At 41.7% G+C, this 15,192-nt stretch overlaps 1 protein-coding gene and 1 pseudogene across 2 annotated transcripts in view; one reads left to right on the top strand and one right to left on the bottom strand.

Moving 5' to 3' along the window:
* Positions 1-14,740, bottom strand: part of LOC124804862 — a 297,784-nt gene extending 283,044 nt beyond the window's left edge. For both annotated transcript variants that reach the window (XM_047265222.1, XM_047265225.1), the window contains exon 1: positions 14,642-14,740. In XM_047265222.1, coding sequence (XP_047121178.1) covers positions 14,642-14,665 — 24 coding nt within the window. In that variant the 5' untranslated portion in view covers positions 14,666-14,740. The remainder of the gene's footprint in view (positions 1-14,641) is intronic.
* LOC124709322 lies at positions 7,073-7,190 on the top strand (annotated as a pseudogene).
* Positions 14,741-15,192: the final 452 nt, after the last annotated feature.

Raw genomic sequence — 15,192 nt, 5'->3', positions numbered from 1 at the left:
ACATCACGCTACTGATATAAAGATGTGCCGGTGACATCTATGTGTCGTATGTGAGGACGAGCCTGAAAACGCTCAAAAACTAGTTGACAGAAAGAAATTTCAACAACTGTCTGGTTGCAGTTTCCTGCATTTGTGGCTCAAACGGCTCTGAGCACTATGGGACTTAACTGCTGAGGTCATCAGTCCCCTAGAACTCAGAATTACTTAAACCTAACTAACCTAAGGACGTCACACACATCCATGCCCGAGGCAGGATTCGAACCTGCGACCGTAGCGGTCGCGCGGATCCAGACTGTAGCACCTAGAACCGCTCAGCCACACCGGCCGGCCCTGCATTTGTATTTGCATCCGAGTACGTCCATTTCATGATCATATTGTTCAATCACTTGCAAACGGCTACACAGCCCGAACTGCACAATGGTGAACTCATAATAAAAGGACATCTTAATCCAACCAGCGACTGCCAACGCTGAATAAGGCTATCATTCATAAAACATTTATAACGACTCCGAGCAATCTGAACTTTTACAGCTCACCTGCATCTCGAGCGATGAATACGAAATTATGTACGGGCAATAACTGCTCAGCTCACTCGCCAGCCGGAAGCCACTAAAGATACGCCAAATTACCTTCGCAAAAGGACACTGGAGTAAGAAAGGCGCTCAATGAGAAGATGAAAGATGCCGAAGAGCTAAATGCACCGTCTCGAGAGCGCAGCTGCGTCGGCAGTACTGAGGACGCGACGAAAGTGACTGAAAGTTCCCGTGAGAAACAATTTTTACGCCGGCTCACCTTCAGCAGCGGCTTTCAAGTTGCATGCACGCGTCAGGGGAACCACCGCTCGCACGGAATCATAGCTGGAGCTCCACCTAAGAAAGACTGCTCATCAACATTCGTATAAGTTAAAAGCGAGAATCTACTCGTTTATTATAATTTTTATAGCAGAAAAATGAAATCCTCAGTATTTATAAAGCACACGTCTTCTGCCTGGAATCACACAAATTGGAGTAGAATTGTCTTCAGTGACGTGTCCCGCATAGAACTGAGCCCCAATGACCAGTAAAGACATGTGTGGAGAAGGCCCGGACAGCGGTCGGATACAACCCAACTGTCGCTCCACATGTGGCCCGACAACTGGGAGTGATGATCTGGGGTGCCATTTCTGTTCATAACAAGACTCCTTTGGTTGTCACTCGAGGTGCCCTTACAGCACAGCCGCACGTCTACGATATTCTGGTCCCATTTTGATGCCCATCGCGGAAAGCCTTCCTGGACTTACATTTCACCAAGATAACGTCCTCTCGCACACGCCGAGAGTTTCTACTGCTTGTCTTTGTGCTTGCCAAACCCTTTATCAGCAAGGTCGCCGGATCTCTCCCCAATTAAGAACGTATGGAACATTGTGGGTAGGTTCATCCAACCAGCTCAGCACTTTGACGATCTGGCGTGCCAATTGGACGGAATTTGGCGCGATATCCATCAGAAGAACATCTAACAACTCTTCCAAATGCTACTCCATGCGGGTGTAAAATGAATGTGCGCAACGGAAAATAATGAACCCTAAAATGATGATTTAGCCCTGTCTGACTACCCCTGAAGCAGATCTTAGGATCTCTTCATTCTTTTTTTATATATAAATTACAATCTAAACATAAATAAATGGTGAAGGCAAATAATACTACTAAATGATAAACGCCGGCCGGTGTGGCCGTGCGGTTCTAGGCGCTTCGGTCTGGAACCGCGTGACCGCTACGGTCGCAGGTTCGAATCCTGCCTCGGGCATGGATTTGTGTGATTTCCTTAGGTTAGTTAGGTTTAAGTAGTTCTAAGTTCTAGGGGACTGTTGACCACGGATGTTAAGTCCCATAGTGCTCAGAGCCATTAAACCATTTTTAAATGATAAACGTTGTTGCTCAATATATATTTATTATAGGTTAAAATCAACCCTTTAAGTACAATTGTCTATATTTCCTAACTAAAATTATTAATCAATTGCCCAACTCTGCCCCTTAGTATGACCCCGGGATCTAAAATCAATAACACGAACTGACTGACATCATTTACGTACCAAACACTAGAAGACACTACTTTCAAAGATGATCTACGGTGGTGCGGAACCTCAGTGGAAATAAACTAACGTGATTGCAGCTGTTTACTTCATAGCCCTAATAAGTCGAAGCAATTTGCGATATCACCGTATGTACTGCGTCCGCTGCGTCGAAGTGATGGTTCTCGTACTCGTCTGCGACGATGAAAGAACTCCAGCCACAAATAAACTCTTTCAAACACTAGGACGGCAGAAGGCGGTCCTCTGACTAACATACTCTAATACTGTCTTCTCATCTCTGTGTTCTACAGACGAGAAACGCGAACTCCGAACCACAAGGACGGAGTTCAGATAACGTCTCAATTATTGAACGCTGCGTATTCAACGACGACTTCCAAACCGGAGGTCAAATCCAGAATCGTATATGTTCGCAACAGTACAGTGCCTAACTGATCTAACTATGGAAATGAGCGTTTGGCGTCATTGGCCGGGAGGCCCCTCGCGGGGCAGGTCCGGCCGCCATATCGCAGGTCTTATTACATTCGGCGCCACATTGGGCGACCTGCACGCCGGATGGGGATGAAATGATGATGAACACAACACAACACCCAGTCCCTGAGCGGAGAAAATCTCCGACCCAGCCGGGAATCGAACCCGGGCCCAGAGGACGGCAACCCGTCACGCTGACCACTCAGCTACTGGGGCGGACTGATCTAACTATAAACTCTCCTGAGAGCAAAGACAGCAAGTCCATCTGTACCAACAAAACTGATACCAAGCGATCGTCACACACGGGCGCTCACAACGGAAGACCTCGTCTCTCCACCATTGGCTTCCCAGCAAGGTTTGGCTCCCCACCCTCGTAATTCCGAAAACCAATCATATCCCAGAAACTACGGAATTTTCTCCCTCTCTACAGATTCTTCCGTATGCCGACCAACCATATTTTAGTCTTTTGTCGTCCAGTGCGTAAAGTTTGGGAGGGAATACCTATACTCGTGCAATGGTACGCTTCTGACTAAAAATCCTGGGAAGTAACCCAGCCTGCGTGGTTTCCGAGGTGACACTTCTTCGTTCCTCTCAGCTGTGTCCAAGCTTTCCAGAGTTCGGAAGTATTATCCGGTTATCCTTCCGGCCCTACTACAATAACGGCCGGATGCCCCTATATTGTGTCTTCGCGCTCAGGTGTCCAGACTGTCCGTCTTGGCACTTCCTGTGTGGAGCTGAACCACCACACCTCTGTGGGCCTTCCACTCAGGGCTTGAGTTCCGCCAGCCGTTTCATTTCCACTGTCGTTCCAACCTCTATAAGTGTAGGCAATAATTCATTACGCCGTTCTGATAATAAAGACACTCTGTCACCTTTCATGCAATAAGCGTCAACAATTGTTTACAAGGCATACGCGACAATGTTAGTCTCCTTTATACATTCATATATACGATGTACAACCAATCACATGCTACCTAATTGTGTTTGTAGATCACAGCAAAGTATGTGGAGGAGTGCTTGTAAGGTGCGAAATTATAGCCACCTTACACTCTATCAAGCAATGCCAAGCCGAATAACTGCTTGCATAGGGGCCAGACCCAAAACAACATGTTAACGACTTGCTCGATTTGTGAAGTATTTTCTCTTGAATAAAGCAATCAGTTTTTCTCAAAATGTAATCATTCGTTTCTTTGTACATGCATGTCATACCAAAGAATGGCTGTCACACATCATCCTTACAGCACATTTCTGTGCAATGAATGCTTTGTGTCTATGTTTGGAGCTCTAATGCTTTCATCATCAAAACCACTAGTTACACGTAGAGCAAATGTTGCTGAAACGAATCGGTTAAAAAGATTTATTATATATGATTTCCAATTCAAGTTCTGATAAACATGTACATCCAGTAATTATGAATGATTAGTTTCCCCCCATGCTGCACTGACACTGATTATCATACCGGGTGGCTATAATTGAACTGCAAGTGCACACAGAGGTCCAATGTAGGCTCTAATTGTCGTACGGCAGCGAGACTTGGTAGATATGCTAATGCGTGAATGCGGAAGCGATTTACACTGGAAACGAATGACCATCCTTATTAAACGGAAGCTTGGTCGTGTCAGCGCCAGTTATTCATGTCGAGTTGCAGAATGTTTTAGCAACAGTAATCAGGCTCTCAAATGCCATATTCCGGGGAGCAGTTGCTGTTTATCTTCAGGTTGCGATGTGGACTTACTATTCCAGACATACTGCGGGTTGGAGCAGCAACCAACACAATCAGATTAAAGTTTCCGCTTTGGTCTGTAGCCGCAATAATAAAACATCGCGAGTATAGATTAAAGCAAATAATTTCTTCTGATGATGTTGACTGTTGATGGAAAAACACAGGCGTAAATAGTTGTAAGGAACACAAGACAGCTCTCCGAAAGAGGGCAGTGTCCGACGGGTTGCCGAATCGGAAGGCGCAGCAGAGCGGTCGCTTCTTCCCTTGCTGCGGCTTCTTCTGCGACTATTGAATTGTAGCACGAACACAGCAGGAGAAGACGCCTTACTGGGTAACTTGTATACATGAGAGAATTTATTTTACAACAATGTTCCAGGAACAGGAAGCAGTTATGAGACTCTTGATGTTTTTCCGTCCTTCACCTTGTAAGCTATTTTAAGACTGCTAGTTTTTTGCTGGTTCTCCTAATAGTATATCTGTTTAATCACTGCAGTGTTTGCCATACTGAGGTGACATCCCGTACACACATTGCGTACGAAGATTCAGACTAAGAGAACGTGTAAAGTGAAGTATCCATGTCAAAGGACTACAGCAAATCCAGTCTGTAATGTTTTAACGATATTCTCAATTGTCGCTAAAACATTGAGGATGTAGAGCCTGACGACCTGTCTCTTAGGACCATTATTTTCTGCAGAATGGTCTCTCTGTCCCTAGAGCACCTATTCTACTGATGGACGGTCCATAGATGACTGAGTTCTTTGAATAGACCGCCCTGATCGGAAATGGCTTCGGTTCTAAATAAGACATTGATAGCACTCTCGTGGGCTGATAGCAGAACATAGTCTAAGTATATAGATCGGCGTCTGCCAAAATTTGTGACGCAAAGAACTAATTTATTTTCTGTATGCTACTATATTCATAAGGGTATTCCGCATTTTTCTCCGCCTCCGTGGAGAACTGATCTTGGGAGGAGGGGGGTGGGGCGAAACTTACTAGTTAACTAGCGTCACAAGTGCTTATGGCCAGGTAGTAGAGATACTGTACGTATTATTGCAAATCCGACAATCTAAGTTCTTGGTCCTCGAAGTATTCCATGAAGAAATATAATGCTGTAAGTGACAGAAGTAGTATCAAATGGTTCGAATATCATCAGAAACTTATACCCACTAATGGATAAACACCTCCTCTAAATTCGTTCATTTATTACAATTTATAGCCGTATGCAGGCAAATGTCTACTGCATTTTCCCTAAGATTACAGCGTCGCCCTCGATTATATCATCGTCAGCGCCTCTTCGGATGCCTCGTAATCCGGCAAAAAACTTATATTATCCATCCGTTATCAATTCAGCAACATGTCCAGCCCAATTCTCTTTCACTCTATTTCATTTTCGTTACGGTCATAATTAAGTCTTGGGCACACTTTAGTTGTCTGATCCGCATCTTAATTTACTGTTCGATCAAGGAATTCTCGACATACTTTCATTGCTATGTGGTTGGTTGGTTGATTTGTGGGAGGGGACCAAACAGTGAGGTCATCTTCATTGCTGGCTAAGGAACTATCAGTTATTGAAGGTATCGTGTTACAAGTTTAATTCTAAGCTTTGTGTCTCAGTTAGATCAAAAAATTTGTTCAGAAATCTCTGTTTAATTCACAAAAAGTATTTTGTTCCGTTTTTCATGTTCTGCTTATTTATTTATGTGTCCACCAAGTCGTAGTCTTGGACTTCCATAAACACAAAATGATTCTATGAATTCCTCGATGATTTAAGAAATTTTCTTTTTGTTGTGTAGGTTACGTACACTGCCTGACAAAAAAATGAACATCCCAGAAGACTTCATCGGATGTCAGTGTGCTTCGTACACGTACTGCCCTTCACTGCGACATACACAACGGCCACCACTGTGCATTAGTATTATTAGTGTCAGAGACAGCAAAGGACTTGGAAGAGCAGTTGAACGGAATGGACAGTGTCTTGAAAGGAAGATATAAGATGAACATCAACAAAAACAAAACGAGGATAATGGAATGTAGTCGAATTAAGTCTGGTGATGCTGAGGCAATTAGATCAGGAAATGAAACACTTAAAGTAGTAAAGGAGTTTTGCTATTTGGGGAGCAAAATAACTGATAACAGTCGAAGTAGAGAGGTTATAAAATGTAGACTAGCAATGGCAAGGAAAGCGTTTCTGAAGGAGAGAAATGTGTTAACATCGAGTTTAGATTTAAATGTCAGGAAGTCGTTTCTAAAAGTATTTGTATGGAGTGTAGCCATGTATGGAAGTGAAATATGGACGATAAATAGTTTGAACAAGAAGAGAATAGAAGATTTCGAAATGTGGTCCTACAGAAGAATGCTGAAGATTAGATGGGTAGACCACATAACTAATGAGGAGGTATTGAATACGATTGGGGAGAAGAGGAGTTTGTGGTACAACTTGACTAGAAGAAGGGATCGGTTGGTAGGACATATTCTGAGGCATCAAGGGGTGACCAGCGTGGAGGGTAAAAATCGTAGAGGGAGACCGAGAGATGAATACACTAAGCAGATTCAGAAGTATGTAGGTTGCAGTAGGTACTGGGAGATGAAGAAGCTTGCACAGGATAGAGTAGCATGAAGAGCTGCATCAAACCAGTCTCAGGACTGAAGACCACAACAACAACAACAGTGTTTAGTGTAGGCTATATCAGGGGCGGGAACAGTGTCAAATGTTGAGCGATCACTGTGAATGACACGGAGATACCACGTACTCATGTGAGACGAAGTTATCAGCACCTGAAAGAGTTTGAATGGGGCTTCATTATAGGTTTGCAACCAACGGCCTTGCCGCAGTGGTAACACCGGTTCCCGTCAGATCACCGAAGTTAAGCGCTGTCGGGCTGGGCTACCACTTGGATGGGTGGCCTTTCGGTCTGCCGAGCGCTGTTGGCACTCAGCCCTTGTGAGGCAAACTGAGGAGCTACTTGATCGAGAAGTAGCGGTTCCGGTCTCGGAAACTGACACACGGCTGGAAGAGCGGTGTGCTGACCACATGTCCCTCCATATCTGCATCCAGTAACGCTTGTGGGCTGAGGATGCCACGGCGGCCGGTCGGTACCGTTGGGTCTTCATGGCCTGTTCGGGAGGAGTTTTTTTTTTTTTTTTTTTTTTTTTTTTAGTTCATTATAGGTTTCCACTTTGCCGGCTGGTCGAATCGTGCAATATCCAGACTAGTGAGGCATTCGGATGTGACAGTGACCCGACGTTCGACAGTGTGAGAACGTGAGGGCAGCCATATTCTTCGTCAAGTTTCCGATCGTCACAAGGGAAGACCGTCGTGTTGTGCTCCGAGCACATCGTAACACCTTCTCATCTTCGCCTGGCATCTGAGAGCAGGTACTGGACTCCCTGGAGCTTGCAAACCTCACCACTGGTCGGAGACTACCAGCAGACGGACTAGGAAATTGAAGTCCCATGCGTAATCTGCCGTTAACACCACAACACAAGTGGCTGTATTTGGAGCATTGCCGTAACCGGGAAACATGAGTTGCTGATGAGTGGCGCTGCATTGTCTTCAGCGACGAATCGCAGTTCATTATTACCCAGGATGACCAACATCGGTGAATATGGAAGAGACCTGGGGAGAGGTTCCATTCTTCCAGTGTCTTGGAGAGTAGCAGCGATGTTACTTCTGGATTCACTGTGTGAGATGCTATCGAGTACAACATCAGGTCACGGCTGGTAGTGACTGAAGGAACTCTGACGACACAGTGGTATGCTGTTAGCTCTCATGTGACATTGTCGCGATTAAATTTTTCAAGAGGATACTGCTCGTCCACACGAGGCACGTATCTTTATGAGCTGCCTGCGTGATGCTGCGGTATTCTTACAGCAAGCAATATTCCCTTATCTGTCTCCGATACAACTTGTGAAGGTCCAACTAGGACGTCAACTCCGTCCCGGAGCCACTATCCAAGATATCAATTGCTGTTTTGCCTCGGGAGAGGATACACGTGATACCTTATCCAACCGAATAAGTGCATGCATCCAGACCATAGGGTATGCAGTGTCTGATTGGTAAGTGGACCCATACTGCCAAATTCTTTGCAAATTTAACTTTATTTTGTGATCACTGACCACTGAACCCGTTTAGTTTTTCTCCTCTAGTTACGGTATTTTTTTCATTCCCGTAACTGATTTTCAGCTCTACTTCCACACTTTCTACTACGTTCTTTCAGTACAGCTATGACTTCATTAGAGGCAGCCAAAACACTTTCTGTAACTGGATAATCTTGTAAACTGATATCCTGGATGTTAAAGTGTTATGAAAAAGATGTACTGACATAGGTTGAATTTGTACCTTGTTTCTCGAACCCTGCTAGAGTTATTACATGAACAGCAAGTCAAAATAATCACACTTCCAAAACCAAAATACAGTACCCTTCCAGTTTTCTGCTAATGAGCTATGTTCATGGATAGCTGCGAGCAAAAGAGATTTTACATACGTTTCGTTGTGCGGCTGTGGGAGGATGGCCCAAGGACAGGGCGAGGGACTTGGTAGGGGGAGGGCTCAGGAGAGGATTTTCAAAAATTGTCCTGAATAAGGCCCACGAAGAGGGTGTTCGTACTTTTAATAAGTATCGATGTTGATCACCTTGGATAGGCTCCTTCAGTTAAACAGTTTAGTGCACCGTTGCTTACCTGCCTTCCTAACAGCGCACTGGCATTAAGGCAGGCTTCCCTGACGCTCTGGCAATCAGCGCGCTAGCGGAACTAATGGCGGTACCTGCTCCCCGTTTCCACTATAAAAAACACAAAACTCCGAGGTTGTTAACGAGAGTCTAACGCAAGAGTTTTTCTTCAGCTATTTAACGATATGTCAGAGTCATCTGCCTGAACGATACTCTGGCTGCTAACAGCTAAACGATTTCATTGAAACAAATAGCTTCTTATGTTCATCCAAGGCTATTCGTGTTATGAAAAAGCCTCATTCCTACAATGGATTCGCCTAGGGAGACCAGAGGAGTAGAGAGAGATATAGGTTCTGGTGGAACACGACCCCCACAGTCGAAGTAATCATCACGGATCGTGATATAGGCATGTAATAGACCACGTAAATCCCTGCATTAACATGATGAATGTGTATTCACAGGTCGAGCAACAGTTATTAAAAAAAAAGGAAGGAAGAAATATCGTAGTAAACTCCTCCCTGCAAAACCCAGGATGTCCGGAAGTAAAATAGTTACGTGTTCGGGTCTCTAACTGAACACTTTTCAGGGGGATTTAACACGTGGAAGACGAATAAGTTTTCGCATCGAAATGAAAAACGTTAGAAGCATTAATGTTGTAACACAGCAAAAAAAGCTTAATAAATAGATGGACAGGTTGATTTTAGGATTAACAGCAATTGATGAAGTGAATTGAGAAGGAAACAGAAGATTATCGACTAACAGCAAAAACATCAGCATTCCTGTGGTAACAACCTATGTAATTTTCTCTCTTCCACATTGACTCTAGTGACGTTCGTCTCGATGTTAACCAATTGATCGATACCGTTTTTTTTTATATTTGTGCAATTCTCGGTTTTTGCTGGGATGCTGCCTTTTATTGTATTAATTCATTATTTCTATTCCTTTACCCTAATGGACAGTTACGAAAATATTCCATACGCTTTTTATACAAAAATATGTGCGTCCTGAAAAACTAGTCATCCAGCTACTTTTACGTTCAACCTAAACAAAATCTGATATAAATAATTATTAATGTGGATACAAATTATATTTTACAGTAATAAATGAAAAACTATTTTTCTAAAGCACAAAATCAGTATCACAGAATCGCTCACTGTAACTACTTGGAAAATATTGTTTGCTATACGAGAATCTTTGGCTGTAAGTTTATTCCATGTCGGACAGGCTGTTTTCTGTCTCTAGGTCAGTATGTTCCGGTTCCACTGCGCAAAATTTCGTGTCTATTTTGTGATATAATATCGAGAAGTAAAGTTATGAATCTGACTTGGAGAAGTATGTGATGAAAAGTTTGTCAAGTACTATGTTTGGGTTCAAGAAAGACGCCGAAATAAATCAGCAACAGTAAAAGAATATTAGTGTTTCAGTTGTTTAAAAATCACAACCCGGACAAACCATTTAAAAATCTATCAGATAACAAGATAAATACAGATCCATGTTTTACATTTTCGATGAATTATTTTTATGTTGCAAAAATACGATGACTCAATAAGATGCAAGTTCAATATTTTTACGTTTATTGTCAGTGAAGAGTTATGGAAGTTTTCTTTTTTATTACTGTCTATAGAAAGATGGATAACAGTGAGTCGCTACAAGCAGGACATTGATCGAATTATTCTTCCCCACCCCTATGCCAATGTTCATGCCCACGCAAGAAGATGGTCATGAAATAAATATAAACACCGACAAAAATAGGACATAGGATATTGGAACATCACAGAAGGACAATACGTCCTGGGTTGAGTTTAGGAGAGGAGGTGGGTTTAGTGGGGGGGGGGGGGGGGGGCATATAAACTTCTGCCATAGATTTCAACTTTTCTCCGTGAACACTTCTTCAAAAATTAACAGAAGAAATGTAGACATAAGCAATATGGTATCAATTGTACAGCATCGTAGGCGAAGATTTACTGATGAAATACTGCGGTGCAATTCATAAGAAAGTGCGGATACATATTCAAATCACAATCTAGTGATGAATAGTGGGTTGAAATTCGAGAGCACTAAACGGTTCATTACAGATTCTCAATAAGACGCGAGGGGGAAATATGAAAGACACTGACCTCCAGACCAAGTAAAGGCATTGCTGTTGGTTTTTTAGAAAATGAGTTCAGTTTAACAAAGGGAAAACACCTAACAATATAGTACCCACCTCAGATACTGCAAGGTCAACCATTGTCACTTTAGTAATTCCTACTTAAGAAAATTTAATGTTTCATTTTACGAGCAATTCGTGATCTAGCTGAGGTCGACGGAAATGGGCAGGCCATTTACTACATGTGTGTCGCAATATAATTTCAAGGAGAAAAAAAGATAGGAAGTACTCCACATTGGAGCTTCTGGCATAATACTGTTCATAACACGAACTACATTTGCGTCAAAGTGTTGTTCTCGATACAGATAACGACCGAGAAAACGTTTATAACTGTGAGTAATCTTTGTTATTGTTCCTACGCACAAAACCTTGGCAGAAGAGCATGTTACATGTGAGATAAGAGAAATTACCGGAGAAAACTGGTTGTGTAAACTTATTATTTATTATTGAATGTGACTTATCAGGAGCGACTTCTAGAAAACATACCACGACTATTCTTGTTAAGCATTCCCCATGCCTTTGGTGCTGTAAACTACAGAAAACACCAAAATGTGGGGCACAACAAATTTTATCTTTTTCTTCTTAGTAGAATCTACAATTGCTAATTGGCATACCATGACTGTTGTTGTTGCAATTCGTTGGTGTACATTTCCAGTACTTCTACTGCAAATAATAGCAATCTGTGAAACAAACTACAACTAACAATTTTATATTTCTGTTCTCAGTAGTATCAGCACTCAAATGAAAAATGAAATTCTCCCTGACACTGAAGGTTCAACGTCCTGAAATACTATTAAACGCTCTTTGCAGTTTCCCAGCATTTAAAACCGTCATCTGTAATTTTCTTTTTGCTCTTAACACACTATCGAATAATTCTTATCTGTATATTTTAAAAAGATTTGAAAAATAACATACAAAGGAAATAAAATCCTTATGAACTAGAAAACCGGGCATTTAATATTAGCAAGGAACTTGAAAACGAACCATCAAACAAGTAGACGTCGATGAACTGCAATACAGCAACGAAATACCGCCCCTTCGTTCGACAGTCAACATAAAAGAGGAGACAATGGCATGTACATCACTTAACTGCAAAAATCCTACGATCTGCAAAGGTAAACTCCTATGATTTATTCATTCAGCTGTGGATCGTCAGAAATCGTTCACAGTTCGCAGATAATCCAGAAATGTTTCAACGACCGTCGTTCGGATTAAGTACATTCATGCATATTACAGCAATTTTCCTTTAAAAAATAAAAAAAGATATTTTCTATTTTCTGGGTGGTTGAGTCACATATACTAAAGTTTTGTTGCCAGTAGTGAGAATACGTGGCTCTTAATATTTTGGATGAAGCTAAAGGATAATTGACACATACAGTCTTTTAAGAAGAGACTGAGAATTGATGTGCAAGCTGCCTATAGCCTCAGTAAAGTTTGCTGACTATGGAAGATTTTCAAGTATATTAACAATTACACTAATATTGTATCAATATTAGTTCCAACCTAATATTCTTGCTACGTAAGTGACGTTAAACCAGGATTCAAAATTGATGGTATCGAGAAACATTATCCCCGGCATCAGTGTCTGGCAATCAAAATTTGACGGCAGGCAATTTGATTTCCTGAATTTGAGGACCAGAGTAGCCATCTTTTAAGGCTATAGATTTTCGCCATAATTTGACGCAGCTTATGTTCCAAGAACGGTATGTTCGTTTTAACTATTAATTTATTTATTTATTTTTATTTATTTATTTATTGTTCCGTGGAACCAAATTAAGGAGAAGTCTCCATGGTCATGGAACAAGTCAGTACATGAAATTATAACACGATAGTAGAAACAGATAAAATGAAATATAAGAAACATATTCAAGCGACAGTCCTTAAGTTTAAATAAAGAAAATCAACAATGTAACACTGGAATTTGCTTAATTTTTCAGCTCTCCCAGAAGCTCCTCGACAGAATAGAAGGAGTGAGCCATGAGGAAACTCTTCAGTTTAGACTTAAAAATGTTTGGGCTACTGCTAAGATTTTTGAGTTCTTGTGGTAGCTTATTGAAAATGGATGCAGCAGCATACTGCACTCCTTTCTGCACAAGAGTCAAGGAAGTGCATTCCACATGCAGATTTGATTTCTGCCTAGTATTAACTGAGTGAAAGCTGCTAACTCTTGGGAAGAAGCTAATATTGCTAACAACATACGACATTAAAGAAAATATATACTGTGAGGGCAATGTCAGAATTCCCAGACTATGGAATAGGTGTCGACAAGAGGTTCTCGAACTTACACCACATATAGCTCGAACAGCCCGTTTTTGAGCCAAAAATACTCTTTTTGAATCAGAAGAATTACCCCAAAAAATAATACCATAAGACATAAGCGTATGAAAATATGCGAAGTAGATTACTTTTCGTGTTGAACTGTCACTTATTTCAGATACTGTTCTAATGGTAAATAAAGCAGCATTTAGTTTCTGAACAAGATCCTGAACATGGGATTTCCACAACAGCTTACTATCTATCCGAACGCCTAGGAACTTAAACTGTTCCGTCTCGCTTATAATATGCCCCTTCTGTCTGATCAGAATATCGGTTCTTGTTGAATTGAGAGTTAGAAACTGTAAAAACTGAGTCTTACTGTGAGTTAGCATCAAATTATTTTCCACAAGCCACGAACTTACTTAATGAACTACATTATTTGATACTGTTTCAATATAACACACACGATCCTTCACTACCAACCTGGTGTGATCAGCAAACAGAAATATTTTTGAATCATCTGTAACACTAGAAGGCATATCATTTATATAAATAAGAAAAAGCAGTGGCCCCAGCACTGACCCTTGGGGAACGGCCCACTTAACATTGCCCCATTGGGACTGAACGTCACTACCACTCTCAATATTGCGGAGAATTACCTTCTGTTTTCTGTTCTTAAAGTAAGAGGCGAACCAATTGTAAGCTACTCCCCTTACTCCATAATGGTCTAACTTCTGCAGTAATATTTTGTGGTCGACACAGTCAATAGCCTTCGTTAAATCAAAGAAAACACCTAGCGTTCGCAACCTTTTATTTAATCCGTCCAAAACCTCACAGAGAAAAGAGAATATAGCACTTTCGGTTGTTAAACCATTTCTAAAACCAAACTGTACATTTGACAGCAAATTATGTGAATTTAAATGCTCCAATAACCTTGTATATACAACCCACTCGATAACTTTAGCAAACACCGATGGCACAGAAATAGGTCTATAATTGTCAACATTATCTCTGTCTCCCTTTATAACAACTCTATTGTATATGTTAAGTATCATATAAAAGAATGCCATTTTTTTATTATTTCCCTATGATTTCATGTCAATCAGAATCTCAATGAGTGTAGTCACGACTGTAAGAACACATTTTGAAATCACAGAAACAAAAAAACATCAAATAAACACACATTCAGAAGTGGAAGCACTATATATAGCTCGTCATTTTCTCGGCAGCTCACACGGATGTAGTCACTGTAAATGCCCAACGAAGGATTACAAAAGTAACAACACCAAGACCTGCTCATTACTTACAGTCATTTTCTGCTCGCGCACCATGGTTCGAAGTGAGTCGTGTAGTTGCAGTATGTATAGGCCGCGCGTGTAGACACTCGCCGGTTAGCAGTAGATGCGCGACTGAGCGCCCCCGGGCGATCCCGGCCTCCCTTCCCCTCCACGCACCGCCGCCGCCCACAGCCGTCACACATCGCCACTCAGAGCGAAGACGTACTCTCCGCATCTAGCCGCGTCGTCGACTGCATGGAAGTTGTTTATAGTACATGGCTACCGTCGCTATACGAACGTCATTCTAAAAGTAAGGCCCGTTTGCTTCTACAGACATACCGGGTGACCAAAAAGTCAGTATAAATTTGAAAACTCAATAAATCACAGAATAATGTAGATAGAGAGGTACAAATTGACACACACGCTTGGAACGACATGCGGTTTTATTAGAGCAAAAAAAAAATGCAAACGTTCAAAAAAATGTCCGACAGATGGCGCTTCATCTGATCAGAATAGCAATAATTAGCATAACAAAGTAAGACAAAGCAAAGATGATGTTGTTTTCAGGAAACGGTCAATAT

This window comes from Schistocerca piceifrons, chromosome 7 (genome assembly GCF_021461385.2).
Source record: "Schistocerca piceifrons isolate TAMUIC-IGC-003096 chromosome 7, iqSchPice1.1, whole genome shotgun sequence".
NCBI lineage: Eukaryota > Metazoa > Arthropoda > Insecta > Orthoptera > Acrididae > Schistocerca > Schistocerca piceifrons.
This window is presented reverse-complemented; position numbering and strand designations above follow the sequence as displayed.